The sequence below is a fragment of the Ptiloglossa arizonensis genome, chromosome 7 (assembly GCF_051014685.1).
Source record: "Ptiloglossa arizonensis isolate GNS036 chromosome 7, iyPtiAriz1_principal, whole genome shotgun sequence".
Lineage (NCBI taxonomy): Eukaryota > Metazoa > Arthropoda > Insecta > Hymenoptera > Colletidae > Ptiloglossa > Ptiloglossa arizonensis.
Genome location: NC_135054.1, coordinates 9538335 through 9549676, shown reverse-complemented (window position 1 = coordinate 9549676; position 11342 = coordinate 9538335). Strand labels below are relative to the sequence as shown.

General features: G+C 24.7%; 3 protein-coding genes across 7 annotated transcripts in view; 2 read left to right on the top strand and 1 right to left on the bottom strand.

Moving 5' to 3' along the window:
* The first annotated feature begins 301 nt into the window (after positions 1–301).
* Positions 302–3985, top strand: LOC143148859 (uncharacterized). Of its 2 annotated transcripts, none has more exons than XM_076315621.1 (6): positions 302–928; positions 1017–1390; positions 1458–1803; positions 1917–2084; positions 2384–2551; positions 2612–3985. In XM_076315621.1, exons 1-6 carry the CDS (start codon positions 736–738, stop codon positions 3400–3402), a joined length of 2040 nt encoding a protein of 679 aa, XP_076171736.1. In that variant the 5' UTR covers positions 302–735; the 3' UTR covers positions 3403–3985. The 2 variants fall into 2 exon arrangements, with proteins under 2 accessions (XP_076171736.1, XP_076171737.1); XM_076315622.1 differs by having other exon boundaries at positions 304–904; positions 2612–3984.
* An 878-nt stretch (positions 3986–4863) lies between these two features.
* On the bottom strand, positions 4864–6216 carry LOC143148862 (chromobox protein homolog 3-like). The gene is made up of 3 exons (XM_076315630.1): positions 6019–6216; positions 5749–5927; positions 4864–5677 (listed from the first exon to the last, which is right to left on the bottom strand). Exons 2-3 carry the CDS (start codon positions 5868–5870, stop codon positions 5554–5556), a joined length of 246 nt encoding a protein of 81 aa, XP_076171745.1. The 5' UTR covers positions 5871–5927; positions 6019–6216; the 3' UTR covers positions 4864–5553.
* Positions 6217–7165: 949 nt separating this feature from the next.
* The window catches only part of Hrb87f (Heterogeneous nuclear ribonucleoprotein at 87F), a 30669-nt gene continuing 26492 nt past the window's right edge, over positions 7166–11342 (top strand). For all 4 annotated transcript variants that reach the window (XM_076315626.1, XM_076315627.1, XM_076315628.1 and 1 more), the window contains exon 1: positions 7166–7289. In XM_076315626.1, coding sequence (XP_076171741.1) covers positions 7269–7289 — 21 coding nt within the window. In that variant the 5' untranslated portion in view covers positions 7166–7268. The remainder of the gene's footprint in view (positions 7290–11342) is intronic.

Sequence of the window (11342 nt, the reverse complement as noted above, 5' to 3'; positions counted from 1 at the left end):
AACAATTTTTGCAGTTTTATAATATGCACTAGGCGATCCTTGTAGAGATTAAAATTATTCTATCACTCTCAGTTTTTGAAACAAATTTCTGTAAAAACACATTATTTTGAACAAGAAGGAAGTATTATGTGAAAAGTATAAAATTTTTTAAAAATTGTAGTTACTGAGATAGCCCATAACACATGAAAGATAATGTACGTTTAAATTTTGCCGCATTTCAATTAAATGGTACCATTACTAGATCTAAGTAAGATGGCTGAAGTTTGGCATTAATATGATGTCCCCTTACCCTTTTAGCTGTATACCTCTTATCCAAGATATTACTCTTTGCGCCGTTCTTCAGGTCCGTGTTAAAATGCTAATGTTGTGAACAGAATTTAATTTATAAATACTTGTGATACATATAATACAATTAAAGAAACTATTAAATTATATAACATTATAAATGGAGATTAATATTTTTTTATTATTTGAATGACATTTTGATTTAATCTATTTCAACTTAAAATATATTGAAATACTTATAACAAATGATTATTACAATGAATTACGTTCATGTAAACTTGTTAAACATGGCTATGACGAGTTCATGAAATGAAAAATGATTGTGTTTATAATTAACATGAAATAAATATAAGTTAATGGGCAAACAATTCGGAAATAAATATAACAATGAACCGAAAATACATTTATTAAGTAATAAATGGAGGAATACAAGTCTAGAATTATAAATCTATGATGAATGAAGAATGCCCAAGTTGTAAACAAACAACAAATACATCCTGTTCAAGGCTTGTAAAAGACAGTTGTGGTCATACCAAATGTCGTATATGTTTATTATATGAAGAGCATGGGTGTAAAATATGTAGTAATGAACATTATGTACAAAATATTGGGAATTATGGTACAAAATCAACGTATTTCTTATGTATAAGATTAATTGTTTTATTCTATTAATTTATTATCTAGTTTTAAATTATTGTTATACTAAATATTTATTTATATTTCATTTGCAGATTGCATATCTTCAATAAAAGGAAGTGCAAATAATATTTCTACCTTTGATAAAACTACTAAATATAATGAAGAAGTAGTACTACCCTTGGAACTAGTTATTAATAAAAATTCTAAATCTAAAACTAATAATTCTGAATTTTTTTCTATTGATTGTATAAGTAACTCTGAGTTATATCATGAAAATACATCTACTAAGAGAACTGAACCATATAAATCTGCAACTGATATTAAAAATGATCATATTTCTAATAAGTTATATATTTCCAAGGTAGAAACTAATAATATACCTTTAAATACACATGCACGTTTAAGTTACAATTTGGGAGTAGATCCATCATCTTATAGTAAAACAACAACAGACATTTGTGGTTTGGTAGGTCTGGAAATTCATATGCCATATCTAAGGATTCATCAAAGCATATACTATAATTGTTTTGTAGGAAATTAAGACAGAGCTCTCAAATAATGAAAAAGTGATAAAAGATAAATCCATAAAAACTTGTGATTGTACACATATCTCAGTAATACCCGGAACACCAGAAAAATATAAATGTAATATTTGCAACAAAATTTTTCAGAACAAAAAAGGAAAATGTTATCATGATGCTTGTGTAACAGGTGTTAAACCTTATCAGTGTTCTTTTTGTGACAGAACTTTCATTAAACGGTCTCATTTTGAATATCATGAAAGAGTTCACAGAGGATATAAACCATTTAAGTGCAATCTGTGTGAGAAAGCATTTCCTCAACAAAATAAACTTAATAGGCATATGTACTCACATAATAGTAAGTTTCACAATACAATGTAATTTATTTTTACATTATAAATTTAATTTCTTCAGACTTGAGGCTTCAATAAATATTAGTAGGAGTAAATAAAAGTTAAATGTAATTTTTAGAAGAAAAACAATTTATATGTACTAAATGTAATAAAGGATACACTAAACGAGATGATTTAAAAAATCACTTGCATGTGCATAATGGTACAACAACATATTCCTGTAAAGCATGTGAAAAAACTTTTGGAATATTAACAAATTTAAAACGTCACATAAAAACACATACAAGTAAGTATATATACATGCAAGAATATGTACTGCACAAATATGTTGTTTTTTTTTAAATTACAGTTTTATTCATTATTATTCTATAACTGTTACCTAAAAATAGTTTGATACAGTTTTGAAGTATATGCCTAACTTTCACTTAAAAAACTTTGGGTGAACAAAGTAATAAAATCATATTATTTAAACAAGAGAGTGAAATATATAGGTTTAGAAAACATAGGCAATAAATTATGAAATTCTTTTTACTTTATTGTAACACATTATTCAATTACTTAAGCAATATTTTTATTTGTTAACAGATGAAAGACCACATATATGTGATGAATGTAATAAAAGTTTTAAAGATAAATCTTTGTTAATCCGTCATAAAAAAACACATGGCAAAGATCGTCCATTTTCATGTGCACACTGTAGTCGAGTTTTTTTATCAAAAAGTGAATTAAGACGTCACTTAACAGTGCACTCAGGTATGTTGTAATAAAAAATGTATTATAATAATATATAATAATATATAAAATTTATTTTAGAGGAAAAACCATTTTCTTGTAAATATTGTCAAACTGTATTTAGAAGAAAAGATAATTTACATCGTCATATTAGGCATCACCATCCAGATAATCCATTTCTGAATATCAAGAAATTACAAAATCCTGTATCTGATAGAAATACTAATTTAGGAATAATTAAACAAATTAATTTAAAACAGAAACAAAGACAAAAAAAAACACTTAAAATGGCCTCCAGTTCATTATCAAAAAGTTCAACTAAAGTATCAGTGGTTTATGTAAGTTCTAGTGATCAAATCAGTTCAAGATTAGATTCAATGGGTAATATTACACCTGTTATAAGAACTACCAGTGAAGTAAGTAATGCAGTTCCTGTTATTAATGGACCGATTAGTATTAAAAAACCAGAAGATAAGACTGATACTAAAAGAAAGATATTCACATATACAGAACCGATACCACTTGCTGAAGCTGTAGTAATAAATAGACGAATTGAAGAAAAGTTGTATGCACAAAATGTGTCCAATCATAATTATTTTTTCCGAAATTGCTTGAATTGTGTAGATAAATCATATTCTACTCTTATGAATCAAACATCCTATGCAAATTCTAATATGAAAAATGCTGCACATAAAGCAATCCTTGATGAAAGTACATTTTCAGAATCAGATTCAAATATACAAACAACAAGTGTCCAGTGCCACAATATTGATAAAGCAATTCATAGTCAAAAAGATATTAGATTGAAAGTTGAAAATGATAGGACACATGTACAAGACAATTGTATGGGAAGTATGCAATTCAAATTATAAATATTAGTCAAAATGTTAATATAAAGTAAGGAACATAGTTCTTAACAACTATAAAGTGTACAAATAAATAAAATATTAATTTGTAAGAAACAAAATATTCAACAATTATAACCAAACATTTTTGAAACATTGTCATTTTGAAAATAAAGATTTTAAAACAATAAATAACACTATAATCTAGTGCCAACAAATTTTGAAAATTTACATAAGAAATGAACTAATACACACTAAAGATGTCAAACAGCAGACATTGCAATCATATAATTAGCAAATGAAACAACTATTTAAAACTGCTTGTAATTCATTAAAAACACAAAAAATAATATTTTATTACAATACATTGTATGATAACCATCTTAATTGAAGCACTATGATAAATCACAAAATAATGAAACTATAAAGGGTATATTGGAAAGGTGCAAAAAATCTGTTTACTTTGTTGAACTGAACACAATAATAATTTCTACTCAATTATAAAAATTCTGTTATTATCAATAATTTTCTCTTATCAATTCAGTTTTCAATCTTTTTATAATAAAATGTGATGACCCATGGAATATTAAAAGTGGTTATGAACTGTACAACATTTTTGATGAAATCAAAATCTTCAAATTGTGTTCTATTAACACATTCTGTTTACATTCATGAATGTAAATAATTTATAGTGAATAAATAAGACCTTATATATTTTCATTTTTTCATAATAAAATATACTTCTTTCTAATTTTCTAAGACTGGATACTTAAATTGTACGTATTCTCTACATTTGTTCATATTATTTATCTTAATAGTAGCAATCATTAAAAGATTTGTATGAAATCGCAATTTTGTTAGAGGATAAATAAACAGATGAATATTATACATATAAGGCTGTGTAGATTTGAAAATTGTATGTATATAAAATAAATAGTTTAATTTGTAAAACGTATTTAAAGAGTATTTTAATAAAAATTATGGTAATTACAATATAAAAGTGTACATTAGTTTGAAATAAAAAGTTTAAATTAATATTCGTTTTCTTAATATCAGAAATTAATAACTATTAATTTACAGTTTTTATGTGTTATTTATATATCAATATGATCAACTAGTAAGAAGTAAATGTAACTAATTTGCTTTACCTTTTAATTTTAACACAATTCCTTATAGAAATTGATGTATCTCCAATAAATACAAACAAATATTATATGTAAAAAAATTAGATATATCTATTTTTGTATGGTTTCAGAAAAGTGATATAGTTAGACCTATTTTGATACATATATAAATATATCTGAGAATATATTGTATTGGAAAACTTAAATACATAACTTGAATTCATTCAAAGTTGTCATTGGAATTCCATATAAAAAAATTAGTAAATAAAGTTTGTAAAAGAACATTGTAAGGATACAATGTTTTTAATAAAATATATATTATTTTCTAATTAAACAAGTAGAGTATTATAAAAAGAGTTTAACCATATTTTATGTCACCCTTCTCATTTTCTGAAGATAGAATACTGTTACATATAAGGTAAAGTATAGCATACAGTACAGAATAAATGTTCAATGACAAAGATGTTTACAAAGAGAAATGGATATAAATAATAAAATTTGAGATACTTCTGTCTACAGTCTTTCATATATGAAATTTTAATGATTAACTTAAACTGTTGTTAGATTTAACCACTCAATTCTTTCAATTCAATATATTATTGGTGGAAGATACGTACTGAACTTTTTGAGGCACATTCGAGCAATACTGTAATAAGTGCAAACCATAAAATGTTGTTCTCATCACTTATTATAGGGCTGTAGAGATCCACAATGCCTGCCTACCATGTTATGTCTAGTCCATTAATAGCTAGTATCCAAAAAGTATATCAAATTCAACTCAAAGTTCTCAATACTATTCAAATGTACTATCATTTTTATGCCTTATTGCTTTTAAAAGTTCGTAACAATTTTACTGATAACACTTTCTAAGATATAACCAATTATAGATTATTGGCGATTACTTTGAACATATATAAAAACAGTCTGCACATATATAAAATTAAAGTATAATTTCTTTACTTTACAAACAATGTATTCATAAGATAAAAAATATTCATCTATATTACTTTCCTACTATTATTACATTTTTAAAAAATTTAATTAATTGGCTGTTTTACTTTGAATTTTGCTTTGTAACATGCCATGAAAGTCTGTCCTCGTAAAACTGTATAACTATTTGTGGACAAAGTAAATTTGCCTCTTTTGCAGTAACCAAATCTGTTTCTTCAGTCCCTTTCCTATGTTAAACAAAACTTAATAATAATAATTCAATTATCTTCTACTCTGTAGGTATTAAATTGAAGCTAACCATTTCATTAAAAACATCAATTCTCCACTAGAATCTGTAGCTCCGATAATTTTATCAGGTTCCAATTCTCTCTTGAATCCATATATCTTACTGTCACAATCAACAGCTTTTGTTTTATTCATCTTAATATTATTAAAATTGTATTCGTTATGGTGTCTTATATTTTATAACTTATTTACCTACCAAATATTAATACATAGATATTAGTTCATACTGTAGCATAAACAATCATATAAAAATACCATTACAAGTAATAAAATGTATACATACATAAAGTTATTAAAACTTGAAAATATGATTATGTTTCCAGCTTGTACATTCAAATTCACAGCAATATCCATTGTATTTTTCAAATTTCATAACAAAACACAATTAATTGTTATCAATGTATAATTATAATATATAATGTATTTAACAATATTATTTGTGGTGAATGTGTTGAATTAATTTTGCACTTCATTTGCTTTATCGTTGATATCAGAACGAATAATATGAAGGTTAAGTTTGTATTAAATACTTTATTAAAAGAAAGTAGAAGTATAATATAGAAGTTACTGCTGCATACTTCAACTTCTTAAAAATTAAATTGAAATTAAATTTATTGTTTCATCTTCACAAATATTATAATAGATATAACAAATTTATACTAATATATAACGATTTGTAAGGTTGTAACTTCAGTTACGATTTAATTACCAGTGATTGTGATTTTTACTAAAGAAAGAACTTTCATATATATGTCTGCTTAATATTATAAATTTAAGATTTTTTCAAATAGTATAATGTCGATATTAAATGTTTTATGTCTTGTTATTTATTAACAAATTGTTTGTCGTACATCATTTTTGCTTAAAACACTAATTGTAGAGTATAAGATTTTATTAATTATTCACCTTAAATTTCATTATAAATATTTAATCTTAACTTATTCATAAAATAAAATATAAAAAATAAATATTGCATACATGCATTTTATTTAGTTATTCATATGTAGTTCGATCTATCCACGATTTACATTTCCGGCGCTGCATTAACGACATTCATTATAAATATATTATATTAAAAAAGCCAAACTATGGGTGTGTCTCATTTATGTTTGTAAATTAAATCCAAATGCCAAATCAATTATCAAATTTAGGAAAAACAATTTATTCAAATATAATGCATATTATTTGAAAAGTATGTAAGAAAGTACTTAATGTTGCTGATAAAATTGCTTTTTTATTATTAATAACTAGAATACATTAAAAGATATATCATTTAATGCATGATGTTTTTTTAGATGATACTTAATGTAAATAGTTTAAAGAATTTTTAGAGAAATGTTAAAATAATAGTAGTGTAAGATGTGCGCATGCTCAAAATATTTGTATGGCAGTTGCGCATTTGGGGTTTACATAAGTGCCTGAAAGGAGTAGTAATCGATTGGACGACGTGCGTGATATTCATTTCTCGCATCACGTAGTGAGATTCTTCCTGTTTGGTGTAGTGAAGGGTATTTGACTCTGAAATTATCCGAAATGGTTAAAATGGAACATGATGTAAGTAAATAATCAGATTAATATATCTATGTTCTATAAACTTTGTTTTTACAAGCAAATAATTTATGCAAAATAAGAACGTAGGTTCATAATGTGAGTTGAGTCTTCATTTTGCTGTCGTGTATTAATGTACACACGCGCGCGCGCGCACCACACACACATGTATTGAAAATGTATGTAATACTTTTACGTCATGTATGATTTAATTTATTATCACAATTTATATTGTTTATGTGTGTTTACTTGAATTTTGTTTATAATTTATTTCTGATTGATATAATGTTTTGTTTTGTGGAATTACACGTAAATCTTTTTATGTTTTAATGTAATGTACTCTGTAAATTCATTATAGTAGCTGGAATAATGAGTAAACAAATTTTACTTTTTTTTTGAGTGTTACAATATTTTTAAAAAGTACAAATTCAATATTTTTAGATACATGATATATTACTGCACGTTCTGTACTGTTCGGTTATGGCATGGCGTTCTCTGACGCTTCGCCATTTGAGAACGGTTTCTAAATCTATACTTTTATTCAAATATATTATAAACATAACATATATTTAACAGTCATTGCATAATAATTTAAATAAAATCTTTACAGATTTCACTATTTATAATTATGTAATAATTATGTATTATGATAATACGTTAATTTAAGTTATTTTTGAAACAATTTTAAGCGTGTTATATGTATTTAATGTGTTATGTAAAAGTAAAATTTATTCGTTCATACATTAAACGAATTTAATATCACAATAATTTCTATTAAAAATGTGTGAATATTAAAGTTCTGTACATACAACTATTTGTAAAAGTACAATTATTTAATAAGAAATAAAATTTTAAACAGCAGATTAATCAAAATTTATGAATTTTAATAGACACTAAATTTGATAAATTTATCATTGATTGTTTTGGTAACTTTAAATGTCAAAGAATGTGCTCATATTAGTCTAGCTTAAAAGCAGGTGGAATTTTAGGTACACTGTTGAATAAAAGTAGTTTACTTCATTTTAACTTTTTTCCTGGTATGTAGTTAGAACTATTGATTTTTTATTTTGTAGAAGTATGTAAAAATACATAAAAAGTGTCATAAAATTTAATTTTGTATTATTTATATTCATAATTGATTATTGTACAATTTAGAGAAACTATTGTTTATCAGTTGAACAAAAGTAAGCTTGCTTATAAAAGATAATTTATTTAGTAACCAATTAAAATGAAAAATATTTGTAGTATTCGGTTAATGTTTTGTTATGGGTAACAATTGCAAAATATTTTCTTTTATGCTACTAATAAGATTTTTCTCTTTAATCTTTTATAAATTTCTTTCTCTAACGTAATTAGACATTTTGCAATTTCTTAAAAAGTTAGTTTAGATCTGAATTAATGGATATATTTTATTAAAAACAAAAGAGAAATTAAATATTTGATAATCTTCTCTTTTGAACTTATCTCGGAAAAATCACAATTCTTACAGCAAATATTACTATTAAATAATTAAAAGGCTAGTTATAAAAATAGATTAATAAAGATTGAAGCCATTATAACTTAAGATTTCTGGAGCTTTGAATTATTTATATGCATATGCTGTGGAATTCATAACTCTCAGATAATTTGCAAACTACACTAATTTCAAAATGCCTAAATGAAAGAAATTAACAGGGTTGAGGAAGGTCAAATAATGACCGAGAAGGATGTTGTATATATTAATTGACAAGTTACAAGCAATCTGAATCAGCCTTTATATATTAAAATTAAGTCGATGAATATTACACCAAATTATAAATATAGCATCAGCGATGCTTTCTGTGTATATTAGAAGTTTCTAATTACGTTTACTCTTATACTAACACTGTTATGGTGTATTGGAATTACTTTTGCTTTCTTATATGCAAGACCATGACATAGTGGCATTTAAATTTCAACAAGGTAATGCCCATACCTATTACAATAAAAGCATGCAAATATAACATGGCTTAGAGATCTCAATATCCAAATTTTCAAATAATCAGTTCCCTAAATATAAGTCTAATTTAAAATGTGTAAAGAATATTTATCAATCATATTTATCAAAACAAAAAAAGAAATATTTGTCATTTGTTTATATAATTCTGTATAAGAAAAAAATGAGTATTTTTAACCACAAACGATAAAAAAATTGAAAATAAAATGAATTTATATTTTTGTCCAATGGGTTAGATATAAGAACTTTTCATTTTATATAACTTTTTTAGACATTTATAATGAAAATGAACAAATAGGCAATTATTAATACAAGATTAATTTAAAAGGCTTTACAAAATAAAAATAAATTTATATAACAAACAACATTTCAAATACTGACAACAAAAACAAATATTAAAATAATCATTTCAATTTATTTGAACTTTAACTTATTCCTCATTAGTGTATTTTTCACTGTTATCATTTTTATTTTAAATAAATTTTTATTTTACTTTTGTTAGTAATTTATAAGATTCTACATGAATTTGTTATATTCCTCTTAATGTATAATGTAGCTTTCATTACTCTGATAATTACATTTTTTCAAAGTTTGTAACTTATTAATCATTAAAAATGCATGTTTTATGATAATGACAGAATATTCTACAATTTTTAATATGTTAAACCATGGTTAAACTTTTTATTTAGATTGTGTCAGTCTGGGTTAAGAAAATTATTTTTTTCGTTAAGAAAATTGTAAAATAATAAGTACATAATTGAAGTATTAAATGTTTCTATGCTTTGCATAATAGTTTAACAAAACATTGAAGATAACTGTAGAATATATCTATCATATTTGGTGCAAATTGAAAACATGAAAGGCTTGGTTGGTACTTAATGCAGTAGGGTATTATTAAACAGTTTGTCTTCATTTTTAAAATAAAAATAAATTTGACCAACTTTCTTCTAGTGGATTTTATTTTCATTCCTGTCACTAGTAAGTACTATCTTCTATATACATTACTTAACATGATATTTCATCAAAAAAATTAGTATTAAAAATAATGCAGAAGATAATATTCAAATATATAATTTAATGACTTTAAGAAAATTCTATTTTAAAATAATTTTAAGCTAATTCAAACTTAAAAAATTTATAATAGTAGACTAATTAATTATCCACACAACAAATGCAATTCTTATTCTTCTTGTGCTTATGTTATATAAATTCTATTTTTCAATTCCATTTACTGTTGTGGAATAATACAGATGTATGTTTGGTTTCCTTGATTTCAAAGTTTCCGATATCAAACATAAGCAACATAAAAATTTCAATACTTACAAGGAGAGGAGGTCAGACCTGTGGGTTCATCAATTTTTTTTAAACTTCTTCTGGTGTTTGAAAGTATTCTATTCTAGAGCAAGAATAAGTCAATACATCTGAGATTTCCTTTTGCTACCATGCGAAGCCTATTTCTTTAGGCAAGTAAACATTTTTATTAAAAAGTTTTGGAAGCCAAACGTAAATTCTCAAGGAGGAAAGCTGTCATAAAAATACATTCTCTAATGCACTACTAATTATCACCACCGATTTTTGAGGATATATCTAATACACTGTTCATGATATGCTACAGAATTGATAAGTGAAATTTTTTTTTATGTCAATCAAATATGTTTTTCGGATACAATACGAAAAGCGAAATGTGCATGTAATACATTAGTATCTAGAAAATGTTCACATTATCAAAAATGTATCTTTTTCATGTTTTTACGTTGCATTCCATTCGAGGAATTGTAAAGAAATAAATAAAAAGGCGGAATAAAAATAAAAGAATGTATTAAAATAAATAAAAAATGAATAAAAACATAAAAATAAATTTTATCTCATGAGATTCGATCTCCAGAACCTTGAGGTGCAAATCTATGTACTATTCACCTTCGTTGTTGTTGCCATAACAATACTTTGTTACACCTTCACATCTTTATAATAACTCATCTGTGCTGAGGTCCTCATAAATTGAACGAATCGTATTCTGGACAGTCTGTGGCAGAGGATTTTTGTGTACATAATTTTCTAAACCATTCATTGCTTTTGCCACCTAC

Bases quoted from the DNA above. Each gene is read 5' to 3' on its own strand.
- LOC143148859 (XM_076315621.1), top strand. From the start codon at position 736: ATGATGAATGAAGAATGCCCAAGTTGTAAACAAACAACAAATACATCC. The intron at 1,804-1,916 runs GTAAGTTTCACA...TGTAATTTTTAG, and splicing joins GCATATGTACTCACATAATA to AAGAAAAACAATTTATATGT. The intron at 2,085-2,383 runs GTAAGTATATAT...ATTTGTTAACAG, and splicing joins TCACATAAAAACACATACAA to ATGAAAGACCACATATATGT.
- LOC143148862 (XM_076315630.1), bottom strand. From the start codon at position 5,870: ATGAATAAAACAAAAGCTGTTGATTGTGACAGTAAGATATATGGATTC. The intron at 5,678-5,748 runs GTTAGCTTCAAT...TGTTTAACATAG, and splicing joins TTGATGTTTTTAATGAAATG to GAAAGGGACTGAAGAAACAG.